Source organism: Aythya ferina, assembly GCF_964211825.1.
Source record: "Aythya ferina genome assembly, chromosome: 6".
NCBI classification, from domain to species: Eukaryota; Metazoa; Chordata; class Aves; order Anseriformes; family Anatidae; genus Aythya; species Aythya ferina.
The window spans coordinates 41282583-41300164 of record NC_140303.1 but is presented as its reverse complement, the minus strand read 5'-3'; the positions used below and the strand labels follow the sequence as shown (position 1 = coordinate 41300164).

General features: G+C 55.8%; 1 protein-coding gene across 2 annotated transcripts; it reads right to left on the bottom strand.

The window, feature by feature from the left end:
• Positions 1 to 236: 236 nt before the first annotated feature.
• Positions 237 to 16740, bottom strand: GALNT5 (polypeptide N-acetylgalactosaminyltransferase 5). 2 transcript variants are annotated; one of them, XM_084523608.1, is made up of 11 exons: positions 15662 to 16740; positions 13432 to 15321; positions 9736 to 9902; positions 8756 to 8875; positions 8219 to 8354; positions 7724 to 7843; positions 7153 to 7270; positions 6279 to 6602; positions 4405 to 4485; positions 3736 to 3897; positions 237 to 1957 (listed from the first exon to the last, which is right to left on the bottom strand). In XM_084523608.1, exons 2-11 carry the CDS (start codon positions 14712 to 14714, stop codon positions 1817 to 1819), a joined length of 2652 nt encoding a protein of 883 aa, XP_084379734.1. In that variant the 5' UTR covers positions 14715 to 15321; positions 15662 to 16740; the 3' UTR covers positions 237 to 1816. The 2 variants fall into 2 exon arrangements, with proteins under 2 accessions (XP_084379734.1, XP_084379733.1); XM_084523607.1 differs by having other exon boundaries at positions 13432 to 16740.
• Between the last annotated feature and the right edge of the window lie 842 nt (positions 16741 to 17582).

Below are 17582 nucleotides of genomic sequence, written 5' to 3'. Positions count from 1 at the left end.
CTCTCCTTCCTGCAAACCCGGCTGATGGGGAGATCTGGGTGTTTCTGGGTGTTGTGTAACAGCGCAGCCAAGTTCATGGCCAGCGATCCCTGAAGGCATGCTCAGGTCTGTAAGTAAAAGATACCAGCATGGAAGTGAGCATTTACACAACAGGGGATAAAAGTGCAAGTGACAAGCCTGGAGATGTGATGTGACCATGACATGAGAACACTCGCTGCCTATTCAGTGACAAATGATTGAATGTCAGCAAACAGCATTTAATGAAATTCATGCTCCTGATAAAACATGACTGCACAAACAACATCTGTGTAATTTTTCTGATAGTGACTGCAGGCGAGCAGCACCAAAGGAGGGAGATAAAATCAGGAAGACATTTGGAACAGGAGCCAATCGTGAAAATCTGTTAGGCCAGTCAATATTTTGGCAGACGCAGCCTGTCAAGTGCTGTCAGCATTGATCCTTGACGTGAGAGGTAACATTATGCTGGTGCCACTTGAAAAATCAAAGGAGAGATGTGAGTTGCTTTGTATCAGCCTGCAAATGCTGCATGGCGAAGGCTTGGCCATCGTGAGCAGCGGCGTCAGAGCCAGGGCAGTGCTCAGTCCTGCAGATCCCGAGGTGCAAAGCAGAAGGCCCGTCTTTGGAGAAGCCTGTTTGGTACCCGGGGACGCAGCACCACCTTCCTGTTGGTGACACCGCCGAGTGCGGGTGGCAGCTCCTCGTTGCGAGCCCCTGGGAGCTGTGTGACACGGGGCTGGCCATGTCCTTTCTGTGGCGCTGCAGCGTCACCTATCTCAGGGCTCATGACTTGTCACATCTGAATTTGCTCTCCTCTCTAATCCAGACTTTCAAAAACCGGGGTCAGCTTTTGGAGATGCAAGTTTCACAGTAAGAACAAAAGCTGCCTGTGACACCAAGTTCGGAGGGACTCGTGGTGTGCGGGGCCTGATAGCCTGGCCCAGCTGCACGAGGGCTGATGAGGGGCAATCTCCCCGGTGCCACACTCCCTGTGCGAGGCCTCCGTACCCTCACAGCCACCTGTGTGCCAGGAGAAGTGCCCACGGGCTGCCGTGGGTGCCTGTCCATCCCGATCACAGCCGGGTTACAAAGTGGAGTGGGTTACAAAGCGTCCTGCTGGGGGCTGCTGCCTGCCCCAGGTCTCACGGGGCCGCCTACACCCTCACCACGCAGGGTTGCAGGCGGGGGGCACTGCCCCAGCTGGCTATCGACCCACACTTGCCTCCTGTTATCAAGAACAGGCTTTTTCGATGCACAATCAATTCCTAAGCCAACTCTGATGCTTAACTGTCAGAGCAACAGGTCGTGCTGGGCAGGATCCTGCCACCAGGCCCAGCATGGGCACGTCGGATGGATTTTTGTAATGCATTGCTCAATAAGCTTCCATTTCCCCAGGCTGTTGAAAAACAAATGGCCCAATTTACTGTTTACAGACTAGAGAGCCCTGGAATTATTTCTGTTAGCTTATATTGTTGTCTGGAGGTAACTACTGAATGTGTGCTTAGAGTAGGAGGGGGGGGGGGCTTCAGAAAATGTTTCCATTTAATAACACAGAAAAATTATTTGAGTTTTTGCCAAAGTGTCTCACAGTTGAAGGAAACCCACATTTCAAACGTCGTTAAACCAGATGTGCTACTCTTGGTATTTTGATCTCTCAATATGCCGGTTTAAATTACGGATTTCAATTACCATTTGGAAATGAACTTCCAGTTCTGTAATTGCTGTCACAAGTCCCGCAGATGCCATTGCTGAATTCACAAGATGAAAGCACGCTGCTTCTGGTTCGATTGTGTTCCCTTCAGTCTGCATAGTAATTGCCAAACTGCCACTTCTGATAAGGATTTGCGGAGTTGCAGGCGCTCACCCTCAGGGCCTGGAGAGACGGATCCACTTCCAGACAGGCGGGTGGCTGGAGGTGCTCTGAAACGAGGTGGTCTGCCTGCAGGGGAGAGGGGCGGGAGGTCCTTGGGCTCACGCAGCAAATGCTGTTTGAAGCCCAACAAAGCACGTTGCTCTGCTTTTCTACCGAGAGCTTGATTCTTTATGATATGCCTTTTTTCTTCTTTCTCCTGCATTTCCCTAACACGAGGTCTCTTTGCTGACTCAAAGGAATTTTGGGTGGGATCCAATACTTAAACCTGTTGCTGAGCTAGGATTACACCATACCTTCTGTGCCTCGTGGCTTTTAGCTCCCTGGAAATTGAAGATTAGTTCTCTCCCCGTCCGAGTGGCAATTACCATGCAAAGGAAATCACTCCAGATGGTATTTGCAATATAGGGAAACGTATGTCAGGAGACGGATTTTTGTGTTTTGGAGTTTCTCTGCTAATGAACTCAAAGCACATTTACTGCAATGAAAAGGACGCTAGGTAATTCAGCAGTGAACTTCAAATGCTGGGGTAGTAAATTGGATTAGGAAGGAATGAAGAGTTTGAGTGATATCAGTCCTTTTGGTTTTCACATCTGCTCATCTTTATCTACTTAACCCATGTGGCCAGCAAGGCAATATGATGAGTGCTGCTGAAGGTAAGGGATGCTCCATTTCACTGCCTAGCATTGCAATGGTTCTTACGATCATTCGGTTAATACCTAGATGGAATATTCCTGAAAGGACCAGTAAATTGTTGTGACACTGCCCCGCCACTTTGCTCACACAGGGACTGCCCCGTGAACACCAGCACAGCGGTCAGCCAGCTCCCCAACTTGAGCTGAGTTAAGTGACCGTGTGGAGATGGTAAAACTGCGGCACATCAGAGCCTGGCACATTACCTTGGCTCCTATTTCCAGCTGTGCCTTGCCCACCAGCCCAGGCAGGGCAGCAGCACTGGGTGTCTGGGGCTGCCCGCACCAACCCCTCCGGAGCAGCCAGGCTTTGGGGGGCACCACGGCTTTCCCCATGCTGGCCGGGACCTTCAGACGTGACTAACGCGAGCTCAGTCTGGAACAGGTGACAATGACTGACTGTGTACCTGTACTGCTGTCTGGACTCCTAAGTGGAGGACAATTTTCTTGTACTTTTCACAAAATATCGTGGCTTTTGTCAGCCTTGATGCTGCAGTGTTTTGGCTTCAAAAGAATTATCTTTTTAGACTGAAGAGGAATGGGATCTTGCCTACAGAACGAGTGTGCTACTTAACAACCACTCTTTTTCTTTCCTAAATTAAGTGTTGTAAAGTATGCCATTTTATAGCTTTTTAGGGAGAACGCCACTTACAGAAGGCTGACACAGATACAGCCATGACTTTCTGTCTTTTTGCAGTGCAGGTAATAAATGTAAGTACCCATTTTCTTCCTTTTCATAAATGTTTTCTGTTAGAAAAACAACACTGTGAACTGAATGCTGATCGATACCAAGTAATATCCATGTAAGTGCTATTGATCTCCTCTATGTAAAACCAGGACTTTCTGCTATTGTGCCACAAATGGCAAACCCCTGCTGGAGCGAATGCCTCGGCATTGCAAGTTTCCATCTCGCCCTCTGGCCGGGCTGTGCAATAGGATCTGGCTGCAGGTTGTGTTGAGTGGCAAAACCTACAGCAGAGCGCAGCTTTACAGCCAGGCGGTGAAAGGCCGTGGGGGCAGGGGACCGAAGAGGCTACCTTCACCTCTGGGTGAAAGCTTTGGGGACACCAGCGAGCCCACAGGCTCTGGGCCTCACGGTGGGCTCGTGCCTTTGCACATACACGTGATGGGACCGCCACTGCCAAGGCCACTTACCAGCTCTGGCCGGGCTGCCGCCAGGCTGCTGTGCTGCCAGGCCAGGCTGCTCTCCCAGCCCGTGCATGGCCGCAGCTCCAGTGTTCCCGTGGTGCCTGCCGGGGCGATGCACAGGTCTCCGTGCCGGAGCAGCCGCAGCCACGTGTAGTTGAATTTCTGGTCCTGTGGGAGGGATGGCAGGGAGCTGTCAGCCCGCGCCCCGCGCTGCCCTGTCACAACCCACCCGTTCCATGCTCTCAGCACCCGCCATGAGAACTGTGCCCTGGGAGAGGGCCCCTCAGGGACCGGCAGAGCTCAGGAGAGAGCTCGTGCCACAGCAGCCCCAACCCAGCACATGTGTGCCCCTCGGCAGTGCCTGCTACCCTCGGTGCACCGGGGTGAGTGCTCAGCGGGGCGCAGCTGGTGCTGCAGCAGCACACAGCACAGGTTTGGATGTAAGCGTCTGTCCCCATGCTCACGTGCAGGCTCATGGATCTATCTGACCCTCCTGCTAGTTCGGCGGCAGGGCGCTTGTGCCTGGCTACAGCCCCTGCAAGCAGAGGCAATTCCTGCCCCTCCACTTGGTGTGTCTGGGGCAGGAAGGACGGCAGGGTCGGCACCAGCCCTGCAGGCAAGGCAAGGTCAGTGTGGGGAGGTGCTACTGAGTGCTCAGTACGGGGTTATCCTTACCTCGTTGTTAACATCACACGTCTGAAAAGCTAGAGTGGTGTTTTCCAGAGTGATGCATCTTGCTGTGGCTATGTTAACAAGCTAGAAAATAACCAAATGCAAATTTAGACACAAATTGTGAAGAAAGAGGAGAGGCTGTTACAATGCAGACACTGATTAATACTGTCAACGGAGCGAAGCAGAGGCATGGTGCCAGTCCTTGGTGGGGTGTGTAAGTGCACACGTGCCCTGTTACACGTTTTTCTAGCATGAGAAGCCCGACACCATCCCTTTCTGGGAGCATCCACAGCTGGATGAGACAGGCTTTTCCCTGGGTTTCCTTTGGACACAGCCGGTGTTCCCGTTCTGCAGATCCCTGAGCACCAGCTGCCCACCACGACTCCTGTCCTGCCACCACCCCAGGAAGGAGCGCGCCCCCCCTGGGGACACCATCCCCCACCGCCACCCTCCCACTGCTGCCACCCCCGGGACCTGCCTTCCCTCTTCCCCTGGCAGAAAGCAGAGGGATTTCTGCATTTAGTGCAGCACCTGACACGCTCACTGCCCCACCTGCCTGTTTGTCACCTAGGCTGCCTGCCCTGGCACCGTCACCCACGGGGGAACGCAGCTGTGGTTAGGCCAGTCCTGTCTTTGATTCCTTGCAAATGTAGACTGCTGAAGAATTTCTGAATTAATCCCAGTGGGTAAGTAGGCTATTCAGAAAAAAAGTTCTCAAATAAATTTGGTTAGAGTTCAGCACAGCTGGAATTTGCAGAGCTAGCTGAAAAACAGATTTTCTGCCCTATTAAATTTTGAGAATGAAGATAAAAGAACCATTCAGGTGGCCTGAATCAGGACAAAGCAAGGCACCGTTGTGAACATTTTCGTGAACACAGAACTGAAAAGTGGAGGTTTTGCTTCTGTTGAAACAAAGGTCTCTATGCACGGTCTAACTGCATTGCACTGATTTGACATAAGGTTTTATTGCTCTGAGTGAAAGAGCTGAAAAAGTTGATGTTTTCCAAAAATTCAATTTTTTTGATGTTCTCAAGATTATCACTGCTAATCCTTTTTTTAAAAAAGTCACCTAAGCTGGTGTTTCACTGAAACCTTTGTTTTAACCCAGATGGTGTTTCCTAAGAGAAAACAATGGGACACAGCCTGGGGCCAGGTACCCGCAGGCAGTGCTCAGCACGTGTCCTGCTGCGGGAGGCACCAACCGAAGCTGGGGGCACGCTGGGATGGACAGAGGCCTCTGAAGGGATGAGCTGCTCATAACCCGCTGACGTGCCCGACCCCAGGGGGTTCCTACGCCTTTTCCATGAGCAGTGAGAGCTCACGCTGTGCTTGCAGAGCCACCGCCCCACGCCTTCATGGCACACTGCAGCACAGCCTCGTCCAGCAGGCAGCCTGGCTGGGCTGTGAGGGATGCCCGTGAGTGGGAGCCTGCACGTTACGCCCTTGGCCTGCAGACAACCTTGAAGCGTAGCCAAAGGGCTGCTGTGCTTTCCCCGGCTCCCAGAGCGGCCTGCAGAGAGGTTTGAGGCTGTGTGCCTTGGCAGGGAGGCAGGGGACAGGCAGTGCTTGTTCTCAGTGCCTCAGCCGTGCCAGCCCCGTGGTCACCAGGTCCTGGCCACCTCCTCTCTGCAAGAGCCTTTCCTGCGGCTGCACTCAGAGACATGGGGTGGGCAGGGAAGGCAGCAAGCCCTTCGGTTTTGAATCCTGGCATCACTGCAATTTGTCTTATAAACCAGATGTTTAACCACCGTGACAGGCTGGGTACTCAAAAGTGCTACCACATGCCAGGCGTACAGAGATGGGCGTACCGGGATGCTGCCGCAGCTCTAGCTGCAAGCACTTTGACATGAGGAACAGCAAGCGGTTTGGGTACGTACCAGCCCGCTGGCTTTCACCAGGGGAGCCTCCAGGTCGGGGTAGACGTTCTCCAGGTACCACCTGAAATTTCGGCACTGAAGCTTCTTTCGCAGCGCGATTTGCTGGGTCAGGTCGCCCACGTCCAGGCGTCTCAGGACCAGGTGGTACGCGTGGCCGTAGAACAGCTCCTTGTACTCGTCCAGCCAGACCTCTGCGACACGGGCCAAGTTCCTCTCCACCGTTCTTATCCGATCTTTCGGGAAGGAGTAAGGGTTGTCATTCCTGAAAATATGCCCAACTCTGGAGCACGGAATAATCTCAATCTCTCCTCCGCACATCCAGACCTGAGGAGCAGAGGTTGCTTTGAGAGAAACACGGGCCAGGGTTGTGCTCTGGCTTTGTGCACGCCAGGAGAGAAGCAGCAAGGGGGGCAGCAGGGGGCTCGCTGGGCTGTGCCCTGCCAGGAGGGACAGGGCCCCCCGAGCACCCAAACCAGGCATATGGCAGCTTGGAGAAGAGGAGACTGAGGGGTGACGTTCATATTTATAAATATTTAAAGGACGAGTGTCAGAAGATGGAGCCAGGCTCTTCTCAGTGACACCCATGACAGGACAAAGGGAAGTGGGTGCATGGTGGAACATAGCAGGTTCCACTTAATATGAGACAAAACTTTTTCAGGGTAAGGGTGACAGAGCACTGGAACAGCCTGCCCAGGAGGGCTGTGGAGTCTCCTTCTCTGGAGACATTCAAAACCCTTCCTGTGTGACCTGACCTCGCTGTTCCCGCTCCGGCAGGGGGGCTGCACTAGGTGATCTCTCAGGGTCCCTCCCAGTCCCTAACGTTCTGTGACTCTGTGATTCTGAGATACAGGACAGGCTGCCGAGAGCAACGTACCTTGAATGAAATCTCCATATTTTCACCTCCCCAAACATCCAGTCCTGAGTCATACGTTCCCAGCTCAAAGAAATACTTCTTGTCGATGGAAAACAGGCCACCCGCCATCACCGGGCACCTGGGAACAGACGAGCAAGGTGGCACATCAGTCGGTCACAAAATACCCGTCCCTTTCACCTTGCTTCTACACAGGAATCATCACGAAAATGTCAGTTACTGAATGCTCAGGGATGGTGCCCAAATTTGCACTTACAGCATGGACCATAGGATTTGTCCCCTCAGTGCCCACTGACAAATGCGAGATTAAAAGATGGTGTTTTGGAGTGGGGATGGGAGGGAAACAGGGTGGCACGGCACACAAAGGTACGTCCTGGCAGCACCACGATGCACCCACGGGGCTGCAGGAGCAGGAAATACTTGGTGGGCTTTGGTGAGGCGAGGTGATCTGTGCTGGGCCACCGCATCCATCGTCCTTACCAGCAAAACGCTCGGCCTGGAAGGAGCCTCTGTAGCTAAATCAGTGACCGCAGAACGGACTGGTTCACAAACCTCTCAGATTCACTTTCTTTACCTTATTATATCAGTTTCCTTGATTTTGTTTTTCTCAATGACCTCTTGTGGAATCTGCCTCCATCCAAAATTCATCGGCCAAGTAAAAATCCCACGTTGAAAGTTATCCACGGTCATGTAGCTAAACACAGAAGAGATGGAGATGACTAATTCTGAGTCACATTCCTGATTGAAATGTCACACTTAATGAGCAAAGAGGAATATCTGCACGTAATTAAAACAAGATTCTAACAAATTTCATCAGGAATCCTGCTTCAATTCATGAAAAAGTGAAAAGGTGTGTGCAGTAAATGAAGTGGCCATGGCTGCTGCTAATGTTAATTTGATTGTGTGGAAGTCACCTATATTGCATATCCCCTGTGAGAGACTGTGGAAGGCTGATTACAAGGTTTGTAAGTATGTCTTTTTAAAATTAACATTTTTATGGCCAGGGTAAGAGGTTTTCTCAGGGCAATGGGTTGGAATCTCTGGGTTTCCCAGTGCTGTGAAGTGTTACCTCATGTCCTTGTCGCTGATGACCTCGATAACGGGGCAGGCCACCTTGGCGCGGCTCAGGCGGACCCTCTCCAGCAGTGGCTCCAGCCACCCCACATTGCACTCCACGTGCGAGTCCAGGAACGTCAGGACATCGCCTGTGGGCAGAAGCCATGGGCACCATCAGGCTCTCACACCCCGGGCACCCCACAGGCTGACGGTGCCACAGCCCCACACCCCAGCACTTCCCAAAATTTCTCCGGGAAGCAGAGCTACAGCGGGGGGAGCTGGAGATCCGGACGGATGCTTGCTGACACCTTCAGGTGCCAGACAGCCGGGTTTGGCACACCAAGATGCCCTCCTCCCAGCCACCTGTGAGCCACCAGCCCCTCAGCTCTGCAGCCTGGAGCTGCTTGGGCAGGGCTGTAGCACGGTGTCTGCTCAGCACGGTGTCTGCAGAGCAGTTCTGCTCAGCACCGTGTTCAGCTGCCCAACACGTGAGCTCAGCGAGGGCAGCCAAGGGGAGCTTGTGCAGGCATGTGGCCGGGCTTCTCCTTACCTTTGGCAACCTGCGCTCCCGCCAGCCTGGCCCGTATCAGACCGTGCCTCTCTTTGAGATGCAGGATCTTCACTTTTGGGAACCGTGACATGTATGCGTCGAGCTTCTCCTTGAGGTACTCTGTGGAGAAGGAGAGAATGAGGCTGCACAGGGCGCAGCTGTTTGCCAGCCACAGGCTTTGAAAGACTCCACGGGCAAAGCATTTGCAGGGGGTCGCTGCTGCTGCCATTAGGTGACAGCAGCGCAGAGTACGGCTCCCCATAACCCACTCGTGCTAGCGAGGTTTCTGCTGCTTCACTGGCTCACGAGCAGACACAAGGGGAAGCCAGGAGGAAAGTGAAGAGGAAAACTGCAGACACTTTGGAGGAGATGATATGAACGTGTTTAATGATTATTTAAAAAATGAGCAAGCAGAGTCTTATTCCTTCTCTCGCACCTATTGGCTTGTTGCATTAGGGGCTCTTTTGGAAAACGTTTTTATGTGCTGCCATGAGCCTTGCTGTCGAGACAGCACCTTTACTGAAGAAGCAGCAGTAGAAAAATTACATCGTTTTAAAAGCTGTAAGGGCTGAAGACAGCAGGGAGCCAAAGTATTACAACGCAGAGGTTTGATACGATGTGAAATGTCTGTGACTACACAGGTGAAGTCACTGTGCATGCAGACAGGGCCAGATCCTGAATGCTTTTATCACAACCAACCCCGTGTCCGAGCAACCCTGGACGTGTGTGCCTGCCACCAGCACTGAAACCCATGTGCACCCATCTGGAAACTGCGCAGAGAAGGGTGAGAACATCTTTATGAACGCATGTGCCCTCGAGCCAGGACACCTCATGAGCACACAGGCTGCGTAAGCACTTCAATACATGGAAAGAAGGAAATGCGATTTCTTCCTATAACTCAGAATTGAATTACAGAGAACAAATTGTATTTGAGCCTCAAGTTGTATTAGTTTCATAAAGGCAGAAGCAGCTTCGCCTACCTTTCGTGCTGAAGTCGTCCACCAGAATGATCTCCTCGACCAGGTGGGGAGGCGAGCGGCTGAGGACGCTGTGGACGGAGCGCAGGAGGGTGGACCACACCTCGTCCACGAAGCACATGATGATGGTGGTGGTCGGCAGGTCGTCATGGACCCGCTGCTCCGAGCACCTACAACGGCAGCACTGCTGCTGTGCCCTGACTGCCTCCGGCTGAGAGCAGGGGGCAGCCCTGCGGGGACGGGATGCACCCACCCTTCCTTTCCAGCAGGGACCTCTCTTTTCCACCCCACCCCCAGGTGACAACATCTCCTCCCCATGAGCAATGGGCGGGTGCTGGGGAGCGAGGCCGGTCCCAGCTCTGCACCCTGCTCTTGGGGACACCTGCGGGGAAAGGAGCCCTGTGCATGGGGTGCCCTTCTGTGATGCTCTGAGCTCCTGCAGGTGTGGGACCCCGGGCTTCAGAAGGTTGCCTTGTCTGGGAAAAGTCAGCAGCATGCTCAGAGTGCAGGGAATGGCCATTTCCATGAGGGGCCACCCGGCCGGGCAACTTGTGGAGCCGGCAGATGGTGAGGAAGGGTCTCCCGGCCCAACCTCCGCACCTAACTGCCATGCAGGATGGGAAGACACCCAAAAATCCGTCTGTTGTGTACTGGTATTGGCAGGTCCGCTCCCCCAGCACCCTGCATCTCACAGCCCAGCACCCACACCTCCCCAGGGACACCCAGCGCCACCAGCCATGCCCCAGCCCTGCCCAGGGGCTCCGAGCAGCACCCACGTCCCCGCAAACCGCCCGCAGCCTGGGCCAAGGGAGCGATAACATCTTTTCCCTGCCTGTGAGTTTGTCATTTTCTTCTGTGACAGCCCAAAACGTAACGGCTGGGTCAGGCCTGTGTCTGCAGTGTTTGAACAAAAGGTCGATGAGCAGCTTTTCTCATCGCTATTTGCAATTCAAGCACCACTTTGCTGCCTGCCCGCCGGGAGCTGGGCTCCTGCAGCAATCCATCTCCGAGGGCATCTCGAGGCGCCCAGGATGCCTCAAGGAAGAGCTGCAGGCCCCCGAACGCGCCACTTTATCCAGAACATTCATGACGCACTGGGACTTGCTTTCTCTCATCCATAAGCTGAGGTCTGATAACAGGTTTTCCTCTCTTCCTTCCAGAGCAGACCTGCAGGCAGGACAGGCACCAGCCTGCCTGCAGATGCAGAAAATTAATTTATCAATGATGAATCAGAGCTCCTGTTCACTCCGTTATCCACAGCGGACAGCAAACGGGGCCATATATATATATGCACATATATATATGTGTGTGAATATATATATATACATATATATGTATGTGGGAGTGTACAGAGAAGTGACTTCTTCCTCAGAGGTGTTAGCTAGCCAGGAGTGCTGTGGGTAAGTGAAAATAGCCCCCAAATTACAGACCCCTTGCAAGGCACTTCCCCGGCACCTGGCCCAGCCTCCGAGGGGCAGCCATGCAGGATGCGGGACGGGGCCAAGGCAGCACGTGGTGGAGGCAAGTGGCTGCAACAGGCAGAAGCAGCTCTTTGAGGCAAACTGAGGAGTGCCTTTTTCTCCCTCCTTGCCTAAAAAACAGGGCTTCTAGGCGGAGTAGTGGGTTCATTACTGTCGATACACAGCTAAGGGTATTCACAATGTTCTACATGAGTTTGGGCTCTGTTTCTTTGCTAATTGCATAAATACACATACAAAAATACTATATAAATATTGCTTAATATATATTGCTAATATTAAGCAGAAGTCAAATTCTGTTGGAATTTCACCCCCAGAGAGGCTTCTACAGAAAAACAGTCCATAGCCTCTGTGTTTGGCTAACTTCATCCTCAAAGTCAGTGAAGTGCAGGCTCTCATGTCGCTGAAGTTGCTTTGGACGATCTTTCTGTTGGGTCTGCTGCTCCCGAGCCTGGCAGCAGCCTCACCGCAGCCCTGCTCTGCCCCACCTGCCCAGCAGCTGGCACACTGCGCCTGCTGGCACCCAGGGGCTGACTCACTAAACCGTACAGTGGCATGCAGCACTTTTTTTTACCAGGCTCTGCATTGAGTGTTCTGCCTGCAAACGTCACAGCTGCCCTGGGACATTTAACCCAGACTGTGTGGCTTTTGCATCTTGCCCCTCAGTGCGTGGGACCCTGCCTGCATGCATCGCTGCAGAGAGACGGCGCTCAGCAAGCCCCAGTGCTGGTCAGTAATGCTCAGCAAGCAGTCAGCGTTACATCCAGACAGACTGCAGAGAGCTGGCCTTCACGTCCAGCTTTCCCTGTGCCAACAGGCCACGTGCTCAGAGCCTGCACGGCTCCTGCCAGCGCTGGGGTGCCCGCGGGTGCTTCCCACGTCACCATCCGCAGGGTGCAGCCTGACACCATGTGGCAGCACAGGTCCCGGGGCCAGGGTGCTGGGACCAGCCCCTGTTTGGCTAAGGTGTTATCCCGGATACCCCAGCGGCTGCGCCTCCCTTCCCGGCAGGTGCCTGATTCATCGGAGGCGGGTGGGTGCTCCTGGAAGGCAGGCAGGTGTTCTGCTCTGCAGCTCGCCAGGGCTCGTCTTTCAAGCCTGGTTTTGAGCCACGTCAGCTCTTTTTCTGTATGCAGCCGGCTCCCATAGCTGGCATCTGCATGCTGGAAAGGTGCTGCAGCTCCTTCCCTGCCCTGCTCCTGCCTCTCCAGGACTTCACCTCGGCTCACAATGCGAGTAACGACAGCGGCACAGGAACACCTATATATTGTCCTGTGTGTCACAGCACAAAGCCCATGCCACTGCTCCCATGCGGGGGGGCAGGAGGATTCACCTGAATTTGCACCTCTTCTAGACCTTGTCTGCAGCGATTCAGGTGCACCTGCTCTAGAAAGCAGCCCCATGAACGTCTGCCCCTTCTGTTGGCAAGGTACTGCCCACATCTTGCCCTGCTTTTGCATGTGGACTATGGCAGGGCATTGGTTTGTGTTTCAAAGTGCAATACTGACATTTGCAGACTCAGCCGCACATTGCAGGGGGACGGCTGTGAAGCAATTGCTTACCAAACCACAATTCTGCCCACAGGCCCCGAGCTCACACAGCGCACACCCACGTGGCGCTGGGCAGCACAAAATCTCCATGCAGCAGCCAGCGATGCTGGTGGGAAAAAGGAGCAATCCTGAGGACATCCCAGCGCTGCCGCAGCTGCAGGCAGCCACCTGCCGTGTCCTTGTCTCAGCATTCATCAGGTGGCTTTGCCCAGGAGCCCCCTCTGTGCCCTTTAGGTGGGTGAGGCCAGTGGGGTAGCTCTGGGGGGGATAGGAAGGGGTAGTGGCAGCTCCAGGAGTGAGAGCACCAGTGCTCCCGGGCAGGGAGGGCTTCAGCTGCCTGGGCACGTTGGTGGTGTGCAGAAGTGGCTGGGGAACCAGACGCACGGAGAGCGATACAAAGCAGTGCTCGCTGCTACACCCAATAAGGCAAATAAAACATTTTAAGGCACAAAAAGGCCCGAGCCCCATTGCCTGCCTCATGTGCCCCAGCCTGTTTGGACACCAGGGAATTTTACCCGGCTTTACTGTTAGTGACGAGCTCCTCTCACCTGGGGACAGGGAGCCCTGTCAGTGCTGGCACGCCCGCAGCCGAGGCCTCGGTGTCCCCGCTGCCCTCCCCGCGAGCCCCCCGGCAGCGCGGCGCAGCCTGTGCGCAGGGAAGCACATCTTACCCGGCAGGCCTGGTGTCCGCCACGGCTCGGTCTACGGGGATCAGGTCGCTGAGGTAGACGTTAAAGTTGCCTTCTTTCCACCTGCTTTTTGCTTCTTCTTGCTTGTCCTCAGGGACTGCCACAGGATGCCCAAACTGCCCGGGAGCCTGGGGGTCTCTGGGGGCCAGCGTTGCATCCACGGCCAAGACCCTGTGTGTCCCGGGGCTGCCCCCCGGCCGGGCTGCGCGGCTGCTGCTGCCCGCCACCCCCTGCCTGCCCTGCTCGGCTGCCCCCCCGGCATCTCCTGCCGGCCCCGCAGCTCCTGCCCCAGGGGAGCGCGGTGCTGCGGCGCTGCCGGTGGTGCTGGCGGCGAGGGTGGTGCTGAGCCTCGTGGCTGCGAGCTCCTGCGCTCCGCGTGCTCCGGGGCTCCGCCAGGAGTTCGGCACGGCGTCGGACCCGAGGCTCGGGGCTGCTGCGCTGCTGCTGGGTTTTGCCCCCGCCTTGCCGATGAGGACGAAGTATTTTTCAGGGGACGCTGCTGCCTCTCCCACTCGGGCTCCGCGGTGCCACGGTGCCCGGGAGGCTCGGTGTGCCGGGCTGCCGGGGGGGGCCAGGCTCCCATGTGCGGCGTGCGCGGCTCCCTCCGGCACCGCCGCCCCAGCCCCGGCTGGCTCCGCGGGCTCAGGCGCCGGCAGGTCCGGGCTCAGGGCCCTGTCCCTCGGTCCCCCGGCGCTTGCCGTGGCTGGCGGTGCCCCGGGCAGCCGGGCCGTGCTTGCGACGGCACCCGCTGCCGTCCTCGCTGCCCATGCCGGGGGGCCGCTCGCCGCCGGTGCCACGTCGCTCCGCGCGGCCGCCGCAGCCGGGGACCACCCGAACCGTCGGGGCGCAGCCGGCCGGAGGGAGCCCCCCGCCCGGCCCTTAGCAGCGGAGGGCTGCGGGCTGCCCGGGGGGGGCCCCGCCGTGCCGCTCGCCGCCCGCCGGGCTGCGCCCCCCGCCGGGCTCCCCTCCGCCGCCGCCGCCGTCGCGCTCTCCGCGGCTCTGCCCCCGCCCGGCCCCCGCTGCGCCGCCGCCCGGGGGGGGCCGGGGTCCCGCCGCCCACCGCCCGCCGGCCCCGGGGAGCCCCTCCAGAGCCGGCCCCGCTCCCGCTGCCCCCGTCCCGCCGCCGCCAGCGCCCGCTGCCCGGCGGCGTCGCCGAAGGAGAGCCGGAGCGCTGCCATGTCAAAGAGCAGCCACACGACTGAGGCCACGAAGACGAAGGCCAGCGCTCGCCCGCTGCCGCGGAAAAGCTTCCGGAGCTTGTGCATCCTCACCGCGATCCCCGGCCGCCCGAGGGGAGGGGGGCGGTGCAGCCCCCGGCCCGGCCCGGCCCTGCCTTGCCCTGCCCGGCCCGGCTCGGCCCGGCCCGGCCCGGCGGGGGGAGCTCAGCCCCGGGCGCCCGCCGGCCGCTGCCTGCGTGGCATCCTGCGGCCGGCCCGGGGCAGGGAGAGCGGCCCCGCAGCGCGCCCCGCGCCCCGGCCCGGCTGCTGCACACGTTGCCCGGACAGAAAGGAAGGTGGCGGGGCAGATTTCTTTCTTTTTTTTTTTTTTTTTTTTTTTTTTCTCCTCTCTCCACCCAGCCCTCAAAGGCTAAAGGCTGCGCTGTAACTCAACACCTCCTCGCATAAGGAAACTATTTCAGGCCATTACCCAGCAAACTTTCTGCCGGGTTCTTACCTCCCGGGTCCTGCCGGCTGTTAACCGTTTCGGCAGGACTTTGCCCGAGCCGCAGCTCCCCTCCCGGCCTGCGGCTCCCCGCCGCCCCCCGCCGAGCCCCGCTCCCCGCAGCGCTCCCGCAGCACGCAGGGGACCCGCTGGCGGGGGATGCACGCAGCGGCTGCGGCTCTCCTGCTGCCGGGTCAGCTCACGGCGTTCCTGCGGGTGAAGAAGAGGAATGGGATGCCAGGTGTCTCTTTGAGGTACCGCAGCCAGCGCACGGCGGGGGACGGGGCAGCCCTGAGGGGACGCAGCTGTAACCGGGGCTCTGCCTGGCAGGGACTCGGCACGGTCCCGGAGCAGTGCCGGTGTGTGATTTACGCGGCTGTTGGCGCTGCAGCATGTAGGTTAAGCCTCAGCTGAACACGTGGATGCTCGTCCCATGCCGCCTTAATTCCAGGGCACGCGAGCCACAACTGCACGGCGCTGGCTCGGGCAGCTGGCACAGAAGCTGTGTTTACTGAGCATGGGCTGAGAAAAGGCTCGGGAAAGTACCTACCCTGCTCCTGCCCTGGGCAGCGGGTGAGGACATGGAGGGCTTCCCGGAGCTCTATAAACACCCCCATGGCAGCTCTGCTGGTCTGCACGGCCGTGGCTATGGATTATGGCACAGCATGGTTATGGCTGTGGGCACAGCTGAGTGCGGTGTCCCCTGGGGTCCCCGCTGCCCAGGCCCACAGGCTGCATGTGGACAAAACCCACTGGATCGTCAGCAGAAGCTGTTCTGCAGATGGTCACACAGGGTGGCCTGCGTGGGCACAGGGTGTTCAGGAGATGTTCTGCGTGGGGTCGGGGTGCAGGGGTGCATCCATCAAGACGTGCAGGGCAGCCAGCGAGCGGGGACAATGCTGGGCGGTCACAGCAGGTGCAGCCTGTAGGCACGGTCAGCTTAAGGAGCTGTGACCACCTGTGGTGTATGGGCACCGCTTGTGGTGTATGGGCACCACTTCCAAAACTCAGGATACGGGTACGGATGTGGAAGAGGGAAAAGCTCAAGTCGATGTTTTGCAGCTCTCTTAAAATCTGGTATTAATGAATTTAAAAGCAATGCACCAAATCACAAAACAACATATTTTTAAAGCATTTTTTTAAGTCTCCAACCCACTGTAGTGCATATATGAATACTGAAAGAAATAAATAAGTGGAAAAAAATTTCATTCATATTCATACTTAAGAAAAAATAGTAGTTTCAAAGCCCAGCCTGTGTTTATATTGTGAGATCTAAGGCATACCTTTTTGAAATAAATGGCAATTCTGTTGTTCTTCCAAGGCTTTTCTTTGTAAAGCAAGCTCACTCAGACGTGCCGGGCAGATCTGATTTCAGCAGGATTTGTTTGTGCGGATGGTACACATTTAAGGACTTTCAGGAAGAGGGAGTGAAGGATAAGGTTGCAAAGGGATTGTTAAAAGGGAACAAATGAATAGCTGTCAGAGACTAGGATAGCTCTGAGTCAAGATTAAACTCAAGATAAATAATACCTTCAGTTTAGAAGTAAAAATTTAAGATAAACCACGGACTGTGGTTTCCTTCACCACGCTGGCACCAGTTCTTTGTTTTTATTCTGGTTTCTTCCCTTGCTGCTTCTGTCTGCCTGTCCCAGCGGCAGGAGTGCTCGGGGTCCTGCTGTGGCATGATGTCCCTGGGGGGCTGCGTGTCCCCTCTGACCCCACGGGGTGCTCAGGGAAGGGAAGGGAAGGGAAGGGAAGGGAAGGGAAGGGAAGGGAAGGGAAGGGAAGGGAAGGGAAGGGAAGGGAAGGGAAGGGAAGGGAAGGGAAGGGAAGGGAAGGGAAGGGAAGGGAGAAGCTTCCCTATCCCCTGGGCTTGTCCCTGCAATGTCCGACCCGTGGGAAGGGGAGGTCTGTAATGGTTCTCCAAGCGTTGGCTTCTGTTTGTTCGTTACGACAAAGTCGTCACTGGTTGGGTATGGTCAGGCATTCCCACTGTTAGCTCTACGCCTTGGCTTTCCTCCTTGGCAAATATAAACGTTCCAGATACTTGAACAGATTCCTTGACACAAGACAGCTGCTTCTGTAGGGAGAAATTATTTAATCAAGGCTACTCCATCATTAAAATAATCTGAAGTGTCAGACTGAAAAGCACAGAAGCAAGCTAACTTGAAGATGAAAACTCAACATTTTTTTCCTGCCAGAAGTGTGCCAGAAGGTGAGGTAACATCACAATAAGTTGCTCTGGCTCTCCGTATAATATTTTCTTAACATATTAAAAAAATATTGTCCAAAGAGCAGCCAGGGAGGAATGATCCCATACCAAAGGCTGGCTGGCTTGGTAGCTTGTCTTTCTGCTCTGGAGCATAAGAGACCAAACATAGCTGAAGACAACTCCTTTGTCCACAAATGGCAAGATTAGACCCCTGTGGGTAAGCATACAGTGCAGAATACAAGGGCCCTTTTGGCTGAAA